The following is a 22978-nucleotide window of genomic DNA, read 5'->3' as shown; positions in this document are numbered from 1 at the left end:
GCCACCCCTCTTGGATTCTTTTGCTGTGTCATGTCCATGTGCGGACCCTACACTTTCCACCAGTTGGATACTGGTCATAGCTATTTGCATGAAATTTGTTCTTTGCAGTCCTATTGGTTCATGAGAGCAGGTCACCTCCCAGAGGACCTCATGATTCCTGATTAGTTCAAGTTGGTGCTCATGCTGTACAAGCTCGTATTTCTTCCCCCTTCTGTTTATTAATAAATGTAAACAGATTAAACGTTGCCTGAGAGACCAGCGGCGCATGTTTAAACTCGGTCAGAGAGAGGCCAGACTACCGTTGTCCTATTTTCATGTTCAGTTGGCTACCAGCTCTTCCCTTGGAGTTCACTTCATGGTAATTGTCCTGGAACCTCTTTGTCTGAGTTGAGGTGAGTTGATGAATATATTACAGTTTTTCTGAAAGGTTTTTGATGTTAGAACATTTACATTTGCACAGTATCCTAACTCTAGCTATATCTTTAGACTTGTCATATCACTACCTACTCAGTAACTTCACAGTTTCTTCATGGTTTTTCTTTCACACTTTGTTTCAATTCTTGGGGATGGTTTCAAAAGTCTGGAAAGCTGGAGGATATGACTTAATTGAAAACAAATATACATCTATTTTCGCTTGATTAGAGTGATTAGTTACTTCAACCCAGCATGTAAAACTGCTAATATGTCTTATAACATGCCTGAGTTAACATGTCGAAGGAATGAGCAGTTGTGTGATGGGGATTTTGAGATCATTGGCACTGGTGGAATGTTCTCTGTCTGGACTTGCTGCCAGTTTCAGCAGCTGCTCTGTGTCCCATTGAGACTGGCATAAGAAATACCAGCACTGTCTAACAAGAAGACTGTGGGTGGGCATTTCTAGATACTTAAATCATAGAGTTTGAGTAAAGTTTATGCACAAAAAATTGTTTCCTCTTTTTGGTGATTGACAGCATTTTGATAAAGAGGCAGGAGATTAATCTGTTGTAATGTTTACATTTTATTTATCTCCCAGTATTCGCATTAACCCTTTTTCCACAAGTCAAAAAAATTTTGAGTTTCCGTCACTCATTTCTGATGCGATACTTCAGAATGTGCATAAAAATATGGTGATGGAAACATAGCTAATGTGTATAATGTTTACAGCTAATCAAACAATCTATTTGCAGATGTTAATCTAAGCTTTTCATATGTGCGCTGTGTATAAGTGTGTTCAAGATCAGTCAGCTGTTCGACAAGTTTATGCAGCTGTCCTTCAATGACGTATTTGCTTCAGATTTCTTCTCACCATCCTTCATCACATTTCACAGAGCACATTGTACATACCTAAACTATAAAATGAACTTGATGGCTAACCACAAGATTAATATGGTGTTGATATATTGATAAATGTGTCTGATTTAACCGGCAATTTTTGTCATTAATCAATCACACTCATGTCGTTCCAAACCCTTAAGACCATTGTTCATCTTCGAAACATAAATTAAGATAATTTTGCTGAAATCCAAGCTTTCATACCTTCCATAGACAGCAAGGGTCCTACCACGGGCAAGGCACAGAAACACTGTAAGGACATAGTTGAAATGGTCCAGGTGACATCAGTTGTTCAACCATAATTTTACGAAGCAACTAAAATACTTTTTGTGCGCAAAGAAAACAAAAATAGCAGCTTTGTTCAATAATTCTCCTAATGCACAAAAAGTATTCTCTTAGCTTTGTAAAATTATGGTTAAATCACTGATGTCAAATGGACTATTTGAATGATGTCCTTACCACCTTTCTGTGCCTTGACCTTGGTAAGACCCTTGCTGTCTATGGAGGGTCAGAGTGCTCTCGGATTTCATCTAAAATATCTTAATTTGTGTTTCAAAGAAGGTCTTACAGGTTTAGAACGAGATTAGGGTGAGTAATTAATGACAAAATTATTATTTTTTGTTAGTGAACTATCCCTTTAACGTAATGTTCACCCCCTTAGGTCAACATACAAAATGGAAGATCAAGAAATGAACTTTGAGCAAGCTTATGGGTCTCTGTCAGAGACAGACAAAACGTACGAACCCTTATTTATTGAGGAGGAAGATGAAGACTACTTTGAAGATTGCTTGGAAGAGATTGAGGCTGCTCTAACTCTTCCCAGAGAGTCCATGCCTTATTCAATAAAATGCAGAGAAGCTATGCAAGCTGAGTTTAATGGACTTATGCAGCAGATGTTGGCACAGTTAGATGCTTTTGATGCGGCCCATCCAACTGCTGCACCACTAGAGTTGTTTTCAGAAATGGAAAACAAATTAGACAGGAATGGATTCACAAAAACAATCCAGTTTGGAGAGACGTGCATTCCTGAGACAGAGCAAACTGTGTTGGAGGACGCAGATAGTGCTGTTGGCATCCCTGTCGAAGCAAGGCCTGAGTTGTCTGCCACCGTGGAAATACAAATGCTCAGAGAAGCATTTGAAAACCGTATTGAGGAGGTGGGCCAGTTGGAGCGCAGAAGGGATGTGTTGGTTCAGGAGCTTCTGGAGCTGGAGGAGCCAATGGCCCAAGAGCTGCAGACTGTGAGGAAGGCTCTGGAGGAGGAACAAGGCCTCTTGTCCAAAGTCAGCCTGGAAAGACAAAGCCTGCAGGAGGAGACTCAAAAAACTAAGAGACGCCTGTTCAGAGCAGCCCTAAACTGTGCACAGAGACAAGTAGAGCTTGACTTACAACAGAAAGAGGTGGAGCAGCTCAACCAAGCTCAGGTAGTGTTGAGGGAACCATTTTTGCTAATGCAACCAAGATTTTAAATATCTGACAAGTCCCAACCAACCGAACTTGCAAAACAAATGTCATAAAAAATCATATGGTTTATGTTACTCATTCCCTATTGTTCATGTGACATCAGTTATCTTAAATGGGTGTTAAATCCATTCTAACTGTATTCAAAAATCTCTGACTCAGGAGGAGCTGAAGGCCCTTGACGTTAAGCTGACTGAGGAGATCACCAAGATCCATTCAGATCACCAAACCCACTTGGAGGAACTGCAAAAGCAACTGAACATCACTCAAGAATCCAGCAAGAAGAAGAACCGCTCTTATGTGACTCAAGGACGACGGGCCTCTTGTGATCTACAGCAGTACCTTCAGGGTGGGATCAAAGCTCTGGAGGACTTTTACGAGCCCCGGTTAGTGTCCCTGCTGAAAAGACGTGAGGTTGCCGTGGATGCCTTCAGTAAGGCTAAAGAGCAATGCCAGGAGCTGAGGGCCCAGTTAGGACCACTGAGAGAAGAGGAACAGATGCTGAGATTCCAGAGAACTTGTCTGGAGGAGAGGATCCAACTAATGGAGAGGCAGAGGAGGGAGAATGTGGAACAATATCGGGTGAGTAATTTCAATGACTGATACAGTGAGGGGAAAAAAATACTTGATCCGCTGCTGATTTTGTATGTTTGCTCACTGACAAAGAAATGATCAGTCTATAATTTTAATGGTAGGTTATCTCTAAAAGGGAGTGCTCCTAATCTCATCTTGTTACCTGTATAAAAGACCCCTGTCCACAGAAGCAATCAATCAATTTGATTCCAAATATTCCACCATGGCCAAGACCAAAGAGCTGTCCAAGGATGTCAGGGACAAGATTGTAGACCTACACAAGGCTGGAATGGGCTACAAGACCATCGCCAAGCAGCTTGGTGAGAATGTGACAAGAGTTGGTGCGATTATTCGCAAATGAATGATGCCAAGAACACCATCCCCACCGTCAAACATGGAGGTGGAAACATTATGCTTTAGGGGTGTTCTTCTGCTAAGAGGACAGGACAACTGCACCGCATCAAAGGGACGATGGACAGGGGCCATGTACCATCAAATCTTGGGTGAGAACCTCCTTCCCTCAGCCATGGCATTGAAATTGGGTCGTGGATGGGTATTCCAGCATGACAATGACCTAAAACATACAGCCAAGGCAACAAAGGAGTGGCTCAAGAAGAAGCACATTAAGGTCCTGGAGTGGCCTAGCCAGTCTCCAGACCTTAATCCCATTGAAAATCTGTGGAGATTCGAGTTGCCAAACATCAGCCTCACACCTTAATGACTTGGAGAGGATCTGCAAAGAGAAGTGGGACAAAATCTCTCCTGAGATGTGTGCAAACCTAGTGGCCAACTACAAGAAACATCTGACCTCTGTGATTGCCAAATAGGGTTTTGCCACCAAGTACTAAGTCATGTTTTGCGAAGGGATCAAATACTTGTTTCACTCATTAAAATGCAAAGCAATTTAAAACTATTTTGGAATGTGTTTTTTCTGGATTGTTTGTTGTTATTCTGTCTCTCACAGTTAAAATGAACCTACCAAATTATAGACTGATCTTTTCTTTGTCAGTGGGCAAACATACAAAATCAGCAGGGATCAAATAATTTTTTATTTTGAATTATTATTGAATGTTTAATGTTCTTCTTTTAGGGGACAGTTGATGCTTTGGAGGAGAGCATCAGAGAACTGAAAACGGAGCTCAAGATCCAGATAAAGAAGACAGAAGAATTGGATATCCTGAAGAACAACATGGCCAAAGAGCTGCTCTTCTACAGGCAAGTGCAGGCACTTTTTTTAAAATACTGATCTAATGACGAAAACGTACCTGTGGGAACTTTTTCGCAAGATGCGAAATATAAGTACATATCCAATAAGTACATATCACCGCAGTTTCCAAAAGAAATTAACACTAGAAGCGGTAAAACAACAAGCACATGTAATCATTTTTCGCCACTCAGTGGACATTTCTGTTGGAAACTTCAGTGACATGTAATTATAGGCATGTTTTTCGTGCCTTGTGAAAAAGTTCCCACATATACTTTTTCATAGAGTGGCAGTTGAGCTTGTGGCGGCCCTGGATGGCACATCTGTATTTTACGTTTGTATTGTTTTACAGAGAGCATGTAGACGGCCCATGCAAGCAAGAGAACAGTGTGGTGGTGGAAAAAACCTAATGAGCTAATGTTTGTGTTATTGATGATCTTATCAATTACGTATGTAAAATGCTTTTAGTATATTGTTTTCATAGTTTCATAGTCTTCTAATAACTTATTAATGACATTATTAATCAGTCACCAAAACAGTAATCCCAATTTACTGAAGATGCACAACAGTGGTTACTAAAAAGGTCAATTTAGAATGAAACAAACCAAAAAAAGCACTCTGAACAGCAAGGACCAATTGTGTCAGATATCCCGAACTTTATCTGACAAGTAACACAGCTCACAATGTTCTTAAAACACTGTTTTGTTTCTGCTGTGTGTACAAGAAGGAATAGAGCTCATATATCAAGTGGTGCCTGTGAGTAGTAAGTGAAGTGGGCAAAACAAGGACTTATTTGGGCACGTAGGAGAGCTCTATAAACAAACCGACAGCACGATGGTGAGTACGTTTAGATGAAGGACTATGAGAAGATGAATTAAGTGCTTTGTTGATGTGATGTGTCTTGTTAATAAAACCTGAGGTAAACATGTAAGAATTAGAAATTGTTTATATGACTCATAACTAGTAGTAAAAAGAGTGCAAGGAAACAAACTCTGTCAGTGTGACGAGGGCATGTTTTTTAAGACTGAATAAGTTGTTTTTTCAAGATGATTAAAATGTAGAAAATGTAATCCATACAATCTGGATAATTACAAAAATAAAAGGTATTTTGTTGAACACTTGGTCAGTCTCTCTCTTTTTTATGGGGGCTTTCACGTGTAAATCAACTGACCCTTCGCATGGAGTTTGATTGACAGGTGCTCTGACCAATCACAATGCCGAATCTGCCATTTCTGTCTGACAAACCAGACAGGAGTAGATTAATGTTGCTGGACCTGAACTTGAAAAATGTTGTGTACTGATGCCTTTCCATGGTTGAAACAAGACCTTCTGATGTCCAATAATGTTTATTTCATGTTATAACTAGTCAAAAGAAAGAGATGGTTGGTTCAAGTGCCGCTTAAACTGAGGCACTACAGCGATCTGTCACAACATAATAAACAGCCACAAAACAGTTCTTAAAAAATGACTAAATTTGAAATCTGGGACTGTTTCATATCTCAAGTAACCTGCTTTGTCATGTCTATAGGCATGTTGTCAGTTTCCTTTTTGCTCTGCAATGTATAGACCAATTCGGTGTTGCAAACAGTAATGACGTTTGTTTGTGGGTGAGGCCTATCTGTTGGAATAAAATAAAAAAAGCTAAATTTCAGTGTATATTTCAAAATTCAGATTTTATTCTTGCAATTCCAAGATTATATCTCTCAATTCTGACAAGAAAAATTAACTCATCGTTCCCTCTTTTCCCCTTGGCTCAGAATCATGAGTTCATATCCCACACTTGTTTTTTTTTTCCCCCTCAGAAAAGACAACCTCGCTATTGTTGAGTTAAATCGAGTTATAAAGTCCAAAATATGAGATATAATTTTAGAGGCGGTAAAACAACAAGCACTTGTACTCATTTTACGTACACAGTTATGAATACAGCTTTTTGTTTTACGTTTCGCTTTACAGACATTACAAGCTTGCTCAATCAAAAAAAAAAAAAAGTAAAAATTGTGAGATAAAATAGTTAAATGTAAAATGTTATAGATTTAATTTTTACGGTGGCTGAGAAGTGCAAAACACAACAACAAATCGCAACACAAAAAACAAATAACAAATCCAGAACCAAAATTACAAATTAGAAAACGCAATATCAAATCTAAAAACAAAACGGCAGACCATAAAACACAATAACAACTCCGGAAACAAAATAGCAAGTCGGAAACCACAACGACAAACAAGAAAACAAAACGACAAGTCAGAAAACACAACGACAAATCAGTCAAACAGGAAAAGGTAGGTATTTTGTGTAAATGGCGTAGTCGCTGCTGATTGGACTTAACTCCTGTCAATAAAGACATACAGGAAGTACAGTTCTAGAATCACGCCATATGAATGTCCTTCTTGAAAGTAGTGCCGAACATTAGTGATGGGAAAATGAAGCTTTTCGAAGCACAGAGGCTTTCCCCTCAACTGTATCGTAAAAAGGTTCATTACTCGAAGCTTTTCAACACGTTGCACACTAATGACATCTTGTGGTCAATGGTGGAAACAGTTGCTTTCGCGTCCCAAATCTCAAAGCGATCTTGGACAGTTTCATCAAATACATCAATTTGTGCCAAGAAGCCGTCAGAAATAAATAAATAAAAAATGTCATTTTACTTGAATTAATCTGTCAATAAACTTTTTAATAAAATTATACAAGCATGGTTCATGTAGGCATACATGTTCAAAGTAAATTAGGAATTGTTGACTAATATTATTATTAATTAGAAGTGCTTGTGAAGCAAGGATAACTACAAAATGAACATGCACAAAACTACACATGTACATATTTATTCGTATTATGATTTATTCTTAACAAAAAGTGAATGACACTTGATATCTGCGCAAGGGGTTCGCGTTATTTTAATCAGAATATGAAGCAGTCACGTGGTTGTGTGCGAAAACCATAGCGAAAACGAAGCTTCGGGCTTCACAGGTCACGTGGTTATGGCAAAAAGAATCAAGCTCCGGTACAGTGCTTCACTGTGAGATGTTTCGTTTTTTTGATACAAGCTTCGAAGCTTCGGTGTCAAACGTCACATCACTACCGAACACACTCTATTGCTGCATCCGAATTCGCATACTTCCCTACTATATAGAATGCGAAAAACAATATGTGAGGCGAGTAGTATGTCCGAATTCATAGTATTCGAAATACAGTAGGCGAGAAGTACCCGGATGACCTACTGCTTCCGCCCGAATTCTGCAGTACGCATACCATGGACACTTAAGGCTCCAGGAGAGGAGTGGTTATTTGAAAAATGGCGGAAAGTGGAGACGCGGCGGATGTAGTACGTCCGAATTCCATTCATACTACCCATATTCATACTATATAGAACGTACTGTTTTAACGGTCATGAACTACTTTCAAATTTAAATGTAGTACCTACTGAAGCAGTATGCGATTTCGGATGCAGCTCATTTTCCTCCTACGTAAACATACACAAATCCAGAGCCGTATAAATCTAACTTCCTGTATGTCTTGATTGACAGGAGTTCCGTCCAATCAGCAGCGACTACGGCGGTCACACAAAATACCTACCTTTTCCGGTTTGACTGATTTGTCGTTGTGTTTTCTGACTTGTCGTTTTGTTTTGTTTGTCGTTGTGGTTTCCGACTTGCTATTTTGTTTCCAGAGCTGTAATTGTGTTTTATGGTTTGCCGTTTTGTTTTTAGCTTTGATATTGCGTTTTCTAATTTGTAATTTTGGTTCTGGATTTGTTATTTGGTTTTCAGATTTGTTTTTTGTGTTGCGATTTGTTGTTGTGTTTTGCACTTCTCGGCCACCGTAAATTTTCATGCTTAACTTTCATTTCATGCTGTAACTGTATGGTTAATACAATGTCCCCTATGAACTGCATATGTGAACACTGTTTAAATCAAATTCTTGCTTTGAAAGTAGAGTAAGAGTAGTTTCATCCATAGTCTGTTTGTTTAAACATCTGCATTTAGCTTCAAATGACGTCTTTGGCGACAGTGTTCTGTAAAAATGACTTGCATTCCAATTTTTTCTTCTCATTCCATGTATTTTACCTGTTTCCCTCCACTTACTACTAGTGTTTTTTCTGCCACTACAATGTATGTGATTCTATATTTGAGCTAAACATCTTACCTCACAAAACGCGCCATTCCTGATAGTCTCTGTGCACGCAGGTCTTCAGTAAAGCCAAAGACTATAGAATACCAAAGACATGTCACTCGTGTAGTTTTGATTGGGGAACAATGAAACGGTCATCATGGCCGCGAAGCTCCGCCTTCTTAGTGAAAGAGCCAATCGTTGATCAGTAAAGTCAGCGCGTCACTGCATCTGCCGTTAGAAGTCCCGGTTGCTATAGAAACAGCCGGCGCTTTAAGACGTGCGTTCAGTACTGCGCATGCGCACTGGCTCATCTAGCCGGAAAAATAAGCGTTTTTTTAACGCTATTCAAGCACAATGAACTATATTTATGAGGCAGTTCTTGTTGGATTTCTTTGGAGATTTCAAATATGAAATTTAATCGTAAGTTTGGCGAACAGTTTGAGAATTTGATGTTTCCCCATTCAAAGAGATAGGAGCTGCACTTTGATGCCCGAGAGGCGTTTCAAATATGGCCGCCGAGTGACATGACTTGCCTTAAAAGGACTTTGGTAAAGCGCGAAAGCAGATAAGAGACAAGCCCACACACAAACAGGTAGCCCCGCCCCCTAACTCATGCCATTGGCAGTCAGTCGCCTCCAAGTTTTCTGATTGGTTAACACACGTGAGCCAGGCCAAAATTACTTTCTGCCGCCCTGCCTATTTTAAGCATTTCTCATTTTGACCTGATAACTTCTGTAAAATATACTATATTTAAAACAGAAAATCTTATAAAACCTCCAACACATTTTATCAACAAAAACAGTTTATTCATAAGGTTCTGTACAACGTATGGACATACAGGAGAAAACATTGAAAAGTCACAATATTAAAAAGACATTAAACACCACCTGCCTGATACATGAAGCTCAAAGTAAAAAGAGTACACAAGAGCTTAAGTTATCAATACATCTAGCCAGTAATTAAATGGATACTTAAATGGAAAATGTATTTGTAGGACAAGGAAAAAAAAAAAGAAAAGAAAAAAAATTCTACTGAACATCAACATTGTACCACTGCACTCTGCTCACAATATACTACACACCTGTATACACTTTTCTGATATTAAGTAATACTTTAAGTATACTTAAACCGCAAGGAAATCCTTATGAGACACTGGTGGGATAGGATGCGACAGGTCATTTGTCTCACATTCTGATATTGACCAATGATCAACTGACATTTTTCTTAGAAAAATACTCTATTAACATAGTAGAAAATGCCTGGTGGGGAAAGTCAATTATTCCTTTTCCATTACTTAGGGGAGAGCACTTAAGTTCTTCAGTTGTGTGTAGACAGACAGTTTTTAGAAGAGTTGTCTTATGCTGAGAGTGGGGTGGTGTAAAGAGCTGTTTTATCCCTGAACCTCAGTGTCTGCTGCCCCCTCTGGGTCCTCATCATTGTAGATGTTCTCCGCCTGAATAAATAAAAAGAAATATGCATATAAAACAGCTACAACACAAACTAGAAATGTTATGCTAAAACTTTTACTTTTGAGAGGTAGCAAACACTTAAAAGGAATAAAACAGGTGGCAGAAGAGTTAAACGTTTTCAGAAACAGGTCTAAAAGCTGATAGTGTCCTTACCATCTGCCAGACTTGCATGATGTTGTCCTCAGACACTGAGCAAATCACCCACGGTTCATTTGGATTCCAGGAGAAGTCAGAAATCTTGGCTGTATGGCCTCCATGGATGAACTGAATTTTTTAGAAGAAAAAAAAAATGTGAATAACATGAATATACATAAACAGGGTTCGCACAGATACTGTAAAATGAAATTCCAGGACTTTAAGCATTACTCTTATCTAACAATATCTTCCATTTCAAATTTTAAACGAGAGAAATGAATAAATAAAAATATACAAAAAAAAAGAAAAAGAAAAACAAAGTGAGGCTCACATGAGGTATTGCTACTAAAGTATTACAAAAGTACACTACACTTACTATAGTAAAACCACGGTTAATTATCTTAAGGGATTTCTGTGTGTGTATACTTTATTCTTTGTTTTGTTTTTATAACTGTACTGCAGTAATGGTTTGATGTTTCTACTGTTTAGGTAAAAATAATTAGAAAAAGATACGCAAAATGGCTCCGAAATCCTGATCTGAAACAAAAGCACCGAATTCCTGAATTATGAAGATGAACCCACTCTGAAGCTCCAATCTAAATAATTAATGATCCACGCATCTAAATCCCCGATCTGAATAATGATTCATGATCACTAATCCACACTTCATTTGATTTAAATCATTAAATTTTCAAAATGATTCACAAACCCGTTCCTATCCAAGTCAAATGAGTCGCAATACGTGTTCTACAGTCCCGACTTGAATCAAATGATTCTCAATATGCAAAGTTCCAAATCAAATGATTCATGATCCATGCACTAAAGTCCCAATCTGAATGATTCATGAGCCATTATTTCAGATTAGAAACCTGCACGGGACGGATTTTTCAGTCCCGCTCCCGCCCGCTCCCAAAAGATTGTGTCCCTTGCCCGCCCGCTCCCACGGAAATAAATGTTATCTCGTCCCGCTCCCGACATTCATGTTTTGTCCCGCTCCCGCCCGCAAAAAATTAACCTATATAGATTTTTTCAGTACATCGGTTGAATTTACATGAAAAAGTTCTGTAACATCTCGTAAGTTCCACTAGACCCCAGCATAAATGCTCTGGATAAAATATTTGTTATTTAGGCTCAGCATCAACATTCACAAACCACTGTTATTCTTAACAAAAAAGCAAACATGAGCTACTGGGTGCATCCACGGCAGAATGCAAACAAACAAAGCTCCTTTAAAGCTGACATCTCAGTGCGCAATCTCATAAAGCTCTTATAACACAATTGATATTATGCACAATTAGCCTTTCATAAATGTCTACACTTTGTGTGTTGTAATTCGTAAGCGCGCAATATTCAGCACTAGGCATGGGCCGGTATAAGATTCTGACGGTATGATAACCTTGGATAAAAATATCACGGTTTCACGGTATTACGGTATTGTAATCACTGCTCTACAATGTTACATTTAAATGTCTGGGTAAAAAAAACAACCTTTTTTTCCCCAAACGGATTACAGTATATTTTATTTTAGGAAACATATAGAACATTTTGTAACATGGAACAGAAGGCAAAATAATTAAAATAAATAATTGAATCTTCTTAATTAAATTAAATTGCAGTCACTTGTGTTAAAGGTGCCCCGTGTAATATTTAAGATGATCTCTAGACAGTGGTGCAATAATTAACATAGAATCAGCTTGCGAAAAAAACACTGACACAATGATGAACAAGTAATATTCACAATAACATAGTTTTATTGAATGATAAAGTTAATATAATTCCTTAAATTACATTTTAAAAGAAATCTCACTATTCGTTGATGTCAAAAAAAAAGGTGAGATTTAAATCCTGTATCGGCTTCCGTAGTTCTGTAAAGGGAGGGGTGAGCGGTACTCTGCTGCAATTCACAATCTCGCCGCTAGATGCCACAAAACCTACACACTGCACCTTTAACGTGACAGAAAGCTTAAAAGCAAAGACGTGATTTCACTTTAACTTAATTGTTGTGCTAAAGTTCACAGAAACGTAAAATTAGTACATATAGTCTGCTATTCCCCACTCTGTGTTGTGGGGGTTCACCTCCTTTGGCCGTCCTGAACTTATATTACTGCTGAATCTCACTGACTGTGGATCACGTGCACAAACACAGACACGCGCCTGAGCACTAACCGGTGGGGGAGGGGCTGCATTGTTTTCTCTGCAGGGACTCACACACACAACCTAGTAGGGAGTCCTGCGCTTTCACTTTGACACAGAAAATGCGCATATCGTAGGAACGGTATAACTTTTTTTGTTTCCGGTTTTGAAACCGTGACTTTTTCAAACCGCGGTAAACCTTGAAACCGGTTATCATCCCATGCCTATTCAGCACTGTGCAAAACTTTTGAGCAGTGAGTGGATTTTAACTTGAACACCACAGATTGGCGATGCGTTCCTGAAATCAGCAGATGGCTACATTCCTCATGCTGCAAACAAGCTTTAAATCGAAACTGCCTATTCTCACGCTTACTAATTATATTTATGTTGTTCTTGCAGCTTTTGTGCAATAGGTGAATAGCAATTTTTTGTTTTTAGATATTTTATGTTTAGATATTTCTATTTTGCAGGAGTCCCGCGAATCATTTTATTTTCCCGCATCTCACACACACACACGAGTCTCTACCCGCGCCGCACTCTGTTGCGTTGGGTCCCGCGGTACTCCCGCGGGATTGCAGGTCTCTATTTCAGATCAGCACTCAGAGAGCGGATCACTAATGATTTGAATCATTTGATTTAGATCGGCATTTCAAATCGTGAATCATTAGATTTGAATCATTCAACTTGCAAAATGATTCACAAACCCGTTCTAATCTAAATGATGATTTGCGATACACATTCTGAAGTCCCGATCTGAATCAAATGATTCACGATAGCGAAGTTCCAATCTAAAAATCAAATGACTTTCAACAGGCGATTTGAAACAAATGATTTATGATACTCATTCTGATTGGAGCCCTTCAAAAAAGCGAATCATTTAGCAAAATGGTTTAACTGATTCCTTTCGAAAAGCTCCATTTCACCCATCACTAAGTGCTTTTTAAAATCGAAAACGAATGGCTCTTTTAATTTGATCTGGTTTTTGCTAGTGAATCATTTTAAAATGAATGATCAAAGTCTCGAGTTTGAATCTATCAGAGAGGTTCCAGTGTAAATGACTCAATTGATTTGGTTCATCTGTTCCTCTTTTTGCATTTTGAATAATGTTTACATGACACCATCTACTTGCTTAGCTCGATTGTTTTCTGACATTAACGGAACTAATTCTGCATGAAAAATATGCGCTTGACAAAATTAAACACTTATTTCATAGATACATTCTCTTTCAATAATTTAAGCACTTTTCAAGTACCTATTCAAGAATACTGCTACTTTCAATGGTTTTACAGGTCTTAAATTTTAAAGTCAAGTTCAAGTACTTCAAGCACTTGTACGAACCCTGCATAAATTTAAAATAAAAACTGAACACCATTACTACTCACCAGTAGCTCTGGAGGTCCATCTTCTGCATCTTCTGGTGACTGTTCCTCACCAATTTTACTGCAAGAAAAACAAGGAATTCTCATTAACAATGTGAAAATATGCTAATAATAAAGTATTTTACATTTCACTGGTTGTCGTGAGAAAAATGAAAATGAGAACCCACCTGAGGTCCCAAACATTGAGTCGCCTGTCTGTTCCACTGGAGGCCAGGATGGTCTCATTATGGGGTGACCACTGAACCTGTGGACACATTTGAAAACCTCCTGTTATCTCAATCATTTATCTTTAATTTCATCTGCGATCATGGAAGGAAGGGATTTGATACCTGGAAGATTTCATCTTTGTGCGATTCAAATGAATGAAGTTTCAGTTTCAGGTTTCGCAGATCCCACAAGGCAACAGTCTATGAGAGACAAAAGCACAATTCAGAGGTCTAAATATAGTGTTCACAGGTGTGACAGAAGCAATAGCTCTATGCAGTTCTCACTTTGTCAGCAGAACCGGTTGCCAGAATGAACTCGCTGTATGGGTTGAAGGACAAACAGTTGACCTCTGCAGTGTGGGCATCTACTGCATGACTGGGTTTGGATGTGTTGTTGGAGCGTGTGTCCCAGCTAAAGAAAGGGAAAGTAGCAGATTAATATACTGCTCGCACTACATAACCACAGTTTGAACCATTACAAGTGCTAAAAGACATTCAAATTACAGAAATACATAAGATGACCAAGTACTTACATCATAAGCTTCTGGTCATCTGCAACAGACCCAAAGAGAGACTCGTGCAGCAGGTGCCAAGACACATCCTCCACTACAGCAGTGTGACCAGTGAAAATGGTCTTAGCGTCCACTATTTTTCCCTCCTTTGGCACTGTGCTGATGTCCCACAGACAGATGGTCTGAAGAATAACAGAACAACTCTAACATTTAGTGTTGGACGAATTGAAATAAAAATGTAGGGTACAAAAAGTCACACCCGAAACCTCAGCATGTTTGCAAATGTACAGCAGTAGTCACCATATAATGAAGTCTTACATGATCATCAGACGCACTCAGCAGGCAGCCACTCAGGTTGGGGTTCCAGGACAAACCATATCCTTCTTTCTGATGTCCCCGCAAACGCAGGTCAGGAGTACACTCACCCGAGGGGTCTTCAGGAGCACAGGAGGGGAACACAAAGAGCATACATTTAGAAAGAAAACATAATATTGATATACGAGTTGACAAGTAGCTCAGAAATGAAGAGTTAAAGGGATAGTTCATAATGTTGATAGCTCCAAAATGAAGATTCTGTCATTATTTACTCACCCTTTTGTTCCAAACCCTTAAGACCTTCGTTCACCTTTGTTTTGTTTTTCACAATGAAATCTAAGAGCTTTCTGACTCTGCATAGACAGCAACGCAACTAGCATGTTCAAGGCTCAAAAAGATAGTAAGAACATCGTTAATATTGTTAACAGTTCATGTGACATCAGTGGTTCAACCTTAATTTTATGAATCTACGAAAATACTTTGTGCACAAAGAAAACAAAAACAACTTTATTCAACAATTTCTTCTCTTCCGTGTCAGTATCTGTTGCACAAAAATTATGCTTGTAGCTCCAATAACATTACGGTTAAATGTCACATGTAGCTATTTTAACGATGTCCTTACTGCCTTTCAGGACCCTTATGTTGCTGTCAATGCAGGGTCAGAAAGCTCTCAGATTTCATCAAAAATATCTTTGCGTTGAGAAGATGAACGAAGGTCTTACAGCTTTGGATCATGAGGATGAGTAATTAATGACAGAATTTCCTTTCATGGGTAAACAATCCCCATGTTAAAATGCTAAAACCAATTGGCTATAAAGCAACATTGCTAGATACACTGAGCTGAAATTGACAAAACGTTTCCAAAAATCACTCATACCAGGTTTGGAGGGGTGTTTGGTGTAGTCAAAGACCAGCACATCACTAGTGGGGGTCTTGGTGGCAATGATGCAGGGGTTCTGTGGCATGTAGCGAGCCCTGTTCACTTCTCCCTCATGATTGATCTTGATCTCAATCTCTATCTTTCCACTCACTGAGCCAAAACCACCAAATTCTGTGAACAAACAGGTGTGACAACATGAGATAATTGCACAGGTGGAGACAACACAGTTACAATTTAGTTAATTATATGAGCATATAAACCACTCACCTCCTTTTTCACTGTCATAATGTGAGGCGTCAAACTGGGCGTCATCATTGGGCAGCTGGACACTGGCAATAACCAGGTGATTCTGCTCATCAGAGGTATGTGTGCCGAGAACCAGCCGGTGGACGCTAAAATCCTTCCCTTCGGGTCTGTGAAACAGATGACAAGTGTGCTTATTTACACAGAGCTATATAAAAATGTACAACAGTGATGAAACAATCATTTTTGTCCATTTTTGATCGTGGACAATTAAAACATCTCCAATAAATATCGTAGTATCATGCTACAGTGTGCCTTCGTCTCAATATACTGTACAACACGACATACATTCACTCAATGCACACTGTACTTATTAGTATTCGCAATTACAAAAGTACATTATTTGCATGTGCTTCAAAGCCTTGCTGGTAAAATAACGCTATTTCGTCTGTGCGCTGTTCTGGAATGTCCTTCATGAGCGCATAAACCTGAAGTGTGCGCTAAAAGCCTGTCAAACAGCACCAGATTTGCAGATTGTCATTAATTGACAGTTCACCCAAAACTTTAGTCACTCACATGTTGTCCCAAATCTCTATTTTTTTTCTTGTGCTGAACACAAAAGATAACAGTAGCTGGTCCCTACTCACTTTGATAGTGGGAAAAAAAATAAAATACTATGGAAGTAACTAGGGACCAGCAACTGTATTATAGTTTTATGTTCAACATGTTTTATGCTTTTAAAACACTTGAGAGTGAGTAAATGACAGAATTGTCATTTTTGGGTGATGGTACAATAATAATAATAGAAAAAAAATACACAAAGGAAAATCACTCACTGCTCTTGACTTAAGAACTTCAACACAGTTGCTTTAATAAGAGTCAATATATAATTTATGTATACAGTAGGGGTGGGCGGTACACCGGTGTCATAGTCATCACCGGTGTGAGATTGCGCCACGACATGGATTTTCTAATACCGTCAATACCGGTATATTTAAAACATTAAATTTTCTTCAAACGTTCAGTTGTGGTCTGAATACCTGTCCTTATACTATATATCTTGTTGTAAATAAAAAAGTAAAACATATTCGTATCAGCTTTGCAGGTGGTAAAAGGGGAGTGGCCATTAAACGACTGGTGAAACATCGTGAAAGGTCGGGCCTGTAGCCTATACCAGGGGCGGAGTGGCAATCGGGACGACCGGGACTTTTCCCGGTCGGCCGGCAAAAGGATTTACACAGCGGATCACAAATTGAGCGGCGCGAGGCGAACGCGACCGGCCTGTTAACTTTTACTTTCGATTTTGTAAAGGGAGCAGCACGTCTTATAATAGCTATTTGTCAGTGAGTACAAGATTGCAACAAATCCTCCAGTCTATTTTTGTCATCTCTCTTTACTTTCGACCCGTGATCATTCAAATCTAAAGGTCATTGTACACTGAGTCCGATTTTCGTATGCGTTTTTTTTTTTTTTTAGTTTTCTCATATTCGCCATCCTTATCAAAATGCTTATTATGGATGTGAAAATGCAGAAAATCAAACACGATCCAAATTTTTTTATGACGGACGAAAGTTTCAGAGGCAGTGTGTAAACTCTATTAACATAACCTGTATTTTTTTTAACGTGCAAAAATGTCGGACGAAAATTTCGTACTCATGTGTGCAAAGACATTAACTCCAGCAGCTCTTGTTGGATGCAGGGTTGCCAAGTCTGCGTTTTTCCCCACAGAATTGGTCTACTTTTAAACTGTTGCCATGGGTTGATTTCCCCCAGTTATTGAAAGGTTGTAAATATTGCAGAAATTAAATTTCAATAAAAAATATTTTTTTGTTTTGTTGTACACTGTTAAGTAAGATCTTTAGGTTTTTTGCAAAATAAACATGTTGAGAATGCATAATACTCTCCCATGTCTCTTTTTGATAAGGATACCTACCATATACTTATTATATTATGAAAATATTAACTTTATTCACATACTAAATGGACAGGACAGGCTACTCCTCCGAAAATGTACCAAAAAAAGTAATACCGTGATATTATACCGGCACCGTTCAAAAGATGAAAAATACCGTGATATTAATTTTAGGTCATATCGCCCACCCCTAGTATACAGTGTTTTATTTTTATATTTCTTAATTCAATTTCTCGAATGCTACTGCTAAATAGACCTACTGTACCTGAAAAGTAAAGCACTGTTTGTTTTATTATGAGTATTTGTAACATGTAGCCTATCTTTGTTCTTATTTCTTAATAACAAAGAAAAAAAAAAAAAACCTGTTATTTTATCTTCAACAACTTTGGCCTAAATATCTGCCATTCTTTGTTTTATATTTTGTTACCTTGTAAGGTGTTGGTTTTCAAATAGGGAAATTAAAAGTAGGAAATAAGTAGAGCGCTACTCATTTGAATAGTGCCTCTCAGCTCAAAGTTCAAACAGCAGCGATTCTACAAATCGCCATCATTTCCCATGGATTTACTGTAAAAACACTAACTGCATCATGGTATTGCATCAGAAATGTGGGTATTCGTATAGAATTTTATTATATTATTAATGTAGACATGTATTAAATGTATTGTAAATGTAAGGAGTAATGGAATATAATTGCAGTACTTTTTGTGATTATGCTAAAGCATTTCTGCATTTATATGAAATGTATTTTGACTACTGTTTTTCATACAAATACCTAGAAACCATATATTTTTAACAGTATTGAGGTGCAATATTTGAGGTTTTAACTGTGGTTATCATGAGCTAAAACATATGCTACTATGGAAGACCAATGGTTAATTAAAAAAAAAAACATTTTTGCCATAACTTTTACAGATATTACTGATTTTGATAATGAAAATTTTTTTTACATATGTATTCAAACTCAAGCTATCATCAAATGTGTATTTCTAAGAGACAAAAAATATATTATTAATATTATCAGGGAACATAAGCCTGTTTCTTGATCTGAAACAATTAGAACATGCAGAACTAAGAAATTATTTTTCTATTAAGATATGTACTGTAAAGAAGTAAAGTGTAAAGAATTCAAAACATGAAATGTTTGTCACAATTAACTGTCTGGTTTCTACAAATGAAGCGTTTTTTTTTTTTTTTTAAAGGAGAACTCCACTTCCAGAACAACAATTTACAAATAATTTACCCACCCCCCTTGTCATCCAAAGATGTTCATGTCTTTCTTTCTTCAGTCATAAAGAAATTATGTTTTTTTGAGAAAAGCATTTCAGGACTGATGACAGATCATTTCACTAGATAAGACCCTTCTTCCTCGGCTGGGATCCTTTAGAGCCCTTTGAAGCTGCATTTTGGAAGTTCAAAATCGGGGGCACAATTGAAATACATTATATGGAGAAGAATCCTAACATGCTTTCCTCAAAAAACAATTTCTTTGTAACTGAAGACCGAAAGACATGAATATCTTGGATGACAAGGAGAGTTAATTATTTGTTCATTGTTGTTCTGGAAGTGGAGTCCTTTAAGTGATATAAACAAAAGCATATCATAGTTTGAAACAGCTTGTCATGTCCTTTGACAGAAGTGCGCACTGTTTTTTAAAGGCTGTATTCTTATTTGTAAGGATACAACAGTGGGTGGGATGTGGTACAACAATTTTGTTTATTTTTATTTTTCCTTCATTTAATCAGTTATCAAAAGAATCATTAATTTCAATCTTAGTTCAAAGCTAATGGCCGTAGGTGTGAAGGTGTTACCTGGTGACATCTGGCAACCACTGAGCAGTAAGACTGGGCCACTCCAGCGCGTGGGTCATCACCAGATCATAAAGAAACGGTGTGTTTTTCTTCCATATTTTATATTCTTCATTTATGACCCTCTCCTCCACCGCGTCATCAAAGGCAGCTGTAACAAAAGGGGCGGGAAAACAAAATGAGATCTGTCAAAACGCCTCCAACAAAGGTATAGAGCAGCTTGAATATGTAAGGTCATAAAGTTTTCCCCCCACAATTACTGTAAGACAGTAAATGACTTAACGTGTAATCTAACTCACATGTAAAGCTACCGGAAAATAAAGACGCAACATTGTTCAATCTTTTACAGACAAACTCTCTGGGAAATGTAACAATTAAGTGCACATAGCTAAACATTTTTCATTTATTATCAATTCGCAACACAAAAATTAAAACAATACTGAAAGCTTTCTGAAAGCAAGCGACGCGTCGCTCATTTCACACACTTCAACTTAAAACCCAAACAAACTAGCCGCAGCTAATTCGGCGCTAATTTAACTAAATTGCTTAAAAGCCTAGATACTTTCTAACGTGTTTCCATCTTAAAAACAACACTGTTACACCGAAGACTAACTAACGTGTGCTCATAACGAGCTCTAATGTGTAAACTGTATGAATGTAGCAAGAGTATGTGGTTATGGCGGGATTCGGCCTGTGCTGAATTCACACCAACAAACACCTCAGCGGCCGCTACCGGCTTCATTTACCCACCGCCGCTAAAAGAGAGTACCCCGAATGCCATGAAAGCACACTAACCTTCTTTATCAGCCATAGCGACTCGACAGACAGCTATCACTCGTAAACTTGACCGATAGCAGGATACCGGTGTAGTTTCGACTGGAGTGCAGGATGCTCTTTGTCTCGCGCCGGCGTGCACGTTCGCGCCAACTCGGACAGACACAGCAGAGCACGCGCCACCAATGAGCGGAGAGGAGAAGAAGAGCGGTTTCTTCTGCGGAGGAGGATGATCACACGCTATAGTCACTACACTGCCCTCTGCTGATACCACGCTACAAAATTAAATCTATCTGTGAGTAGTATCCACTCAGTTGTCATTTCCATAAAGAAAAATATAGCATTATTTATTTATATCAAATACACAGTATTTGTATATTACTGTGTAGACTCTAATGAGAATATCAATTAAGAATGATGGGTATTTATGATAATATTTACAATAACTTAAATGTACAGTATTATGTTACTATGTAACAATATTGAGACACTAATGAGAATAATGGATAATACAAATAAATTAATAGTATTTTTTTTTCAGTATTTGTATACTACTATGTAGCAGTATTGAGGTTCTAATAGAAATAAATCGTAATTAAAATATATAAAAAATATATAAAAATACAGTATTTGCTATAGCATATCATATATGTATAAATATATCATATATGATTTAAATAAAAATGTTAGTATTTGAAACAGTAGTGAATAACAATTGAGAATAATAATAAAATAATATAGTAAAGTAAAACAACCTGTCAAATGCCCCCCTCCCCAAAAAGAAAAAAAATATTTAAATCTTTAAATGTATTATTTTATTTATCATTTTATTAAAATATATCAAAATAGTAAAAATATAGCATTTGCTAAATAAATATATTTACAGTATTTGTATATAAAGAGTACTGATACTCAAATCAGAATAACAATTGAAAATTATTATAAAATACAAAAAAAATCATAATAAACCTGTCAAATGACCCATAAAATAAAAAAATATTTAAATGTATTATTTTATTTGTCATTTTATTCAAATATATCCAAAATAGTATATATTTTTTTGCTATGACTTAAATCAAATGTTTACAGTATTTGTATATGAAACAGTATTAGATATTAGAATAACAATTTAGAATAATAAAATAATACAAAAATATTACAATGAAGTAAAACAACCTGTCAAATGCCCCCCTCTTCAAAAAGAAAAAATTTTTTTTTAAATGTTTAAATGTATTATTTTATTTATCATTTTATTTAAATTGATCAAAATAGTAAAAATATAGCATTTGCTAAGATTTAAATAAAATGTTAGTATATGAAACAGTAGTGATAGTCAAATCCAGAATAACTGAAATTAATAATAAATAATACAGAAATTATATAAGGTAATTATATAATAACCCTGTCAAATGCTGCCCCCCCCCCCCCCAAAAAAACTATAATTTTTTAATATATAAAATGTATTTATTTTTATATTATTTATAAAATGTAAAACATATATATATATATATATATATAAGAACAAAAAGATAAATTATTTAAATGTATTATTTAATTAGTAATTTTATTAAACTATATAAAATAGTAAAAATTTAGTATTTGCTGATTTAAATAAATATATTTACAGTATTTGTATATAAAGAGTACTGAAACTCAAATCAGAAAAACAATTGAAAATTATTATAAAATACAAAATAATCATAATAAAGTAAAATGTGTCAAATGACCCATAAAATAAAAAAATATTTAAATGTATTATTTTATTTGTCATTTTATTAAAATATATCCAAAATAGTAATGTTTTTGGCGATGACTAAAATGTTTATGGTATTTGTATATGAAACAGTATTAGATATTAAAATAACAATTTAGAATAATAAAATAATACAAAAATATTATTATAAAGTAAAACAACCCGTCAAATGATCCCCTTCCCAAAAAGAAAAAAATTACAAATTATTTTTGTATTTAATTTATCATTAAACCGACCTGTCAAATTACACCCCCCCCCCCCCCAAAAAAAATATATATATTTAAATCTACTGTTTATCATTTTATTAAAATATATCAAAAATATTAAAATATTAATTTAAATATTAAAAATATATAAAAAAGTATTTGCTATGATTTAAATAAAAATATTTACGATATTTGTAAATGAAACAGTATTAACACTCAAATGAAAATAACAATTGAGAATAATAATACAAAATTTTATATTATAATAAAGTAATACAACCTGTTAAATAACCCAAAAAGATTCAATATTATTTACATTTATTATTTTATTTATCATTAAAACAACCTGTCTAATGATACCCCCCCCCCCCCGAAAAAAAACTTAAATATATTGTTTTATCATTTTTTAAATATATATACAATATAAAATAATAGCTTTTTTTGCTAAATAGAAATATTTACATTATTTGTATATGAAACAGCACTGATACTCAAATGAGAACAACTGAAAATAATAATTGATGTGTCGACTTTATGAAATTAACAAGAATTTGCATATTCATATCTAAGATTATCCATTATTAACTGTATTATGAATG

The 22978-nt window shown here is 36.5% G+C and overlaps 2 protein-coding genes across 2 annotated transcripts; one reads left to right on the top strand and one right to left on the bottom strand.

The window, feature by feature from the left end:
- Positions 1 to 191: 191 nt before the first annotated feature.
- sync (syncoilin, intermediate filament protein) lies at positions 192 to 5665 on the top strand. Its single transcript, XM_073822285.1, has 5 exons — positions 192 to 392; positions 1973 to 2735; positions 2935 to 3354; positions 4436 to 4560; positions 4902 to 5665. The coding sequence occupies exons 2-5, from the start codon at positions 1986 to 1988 to the stop codon at positions 4957 to 4959; spliced, it is 1353 nt and encodes a 450-aa protein (XP_073678386.1). The 5' UTR covers positions 192 to 392; positions 1973 to 1985; the 3' UTR covers positions 4960 to 5665.
- A 3776-nt stretch (positions 5666 to 9441) lies between these two features.
- Positions 9442 to 20595, bottom strand: rbbp4 (retinoblastoma binding protein 4). The gene is made up of 12 exons (XM_073821777.1): positions 20442 to 20595; positions 19650 to 19797; positions 15954 to 16099; positions 15684 to 15857; positions 14810 to 14925; positions 14513 to 14673; positions 14265 to 14391; positions 14103 to 14180; positions 13941 to 14017; positions 13777 to 13834; positions 10280 to 10390; positions 9442 to 10110 (listed from the first exon to the last, which is right to left on the bottom strand). The coding sequence occupies exons 1-12, from the start codon at positions 20455 to 20457 to the stop codon at positions 10048 to 10050; spliced, it is 1275 nt and encodes a 424-aa protein (XP_073677878.1). The 5' UTR covers positions 20458 to 20595; the 3' UTR covers positions 9442 to 10047.
- Positions 20596 to 22978: the final 2383 nt, after the last annotated feature.

The sequence above is a fragment of the Garra rufa genome, chromosome 17, assembly GCF_049309525.1.
Source record: "Garra rufa chromosome 17, GarRuf1.0, whole genome shotgun sequence".
Classification (NCBI taxonomy): domain Eukaryota; kingdom Metazoa; phylum Chordata; class Actinopteri; order Cypriniformes; family Cyprinidae; genus Garra; species Garra rufa.
The sequence above is the reverse complement of the archived record's forward strand: the minus strand, read 5'-3'. Positions and strand labels throughout refer to the sequence as shown.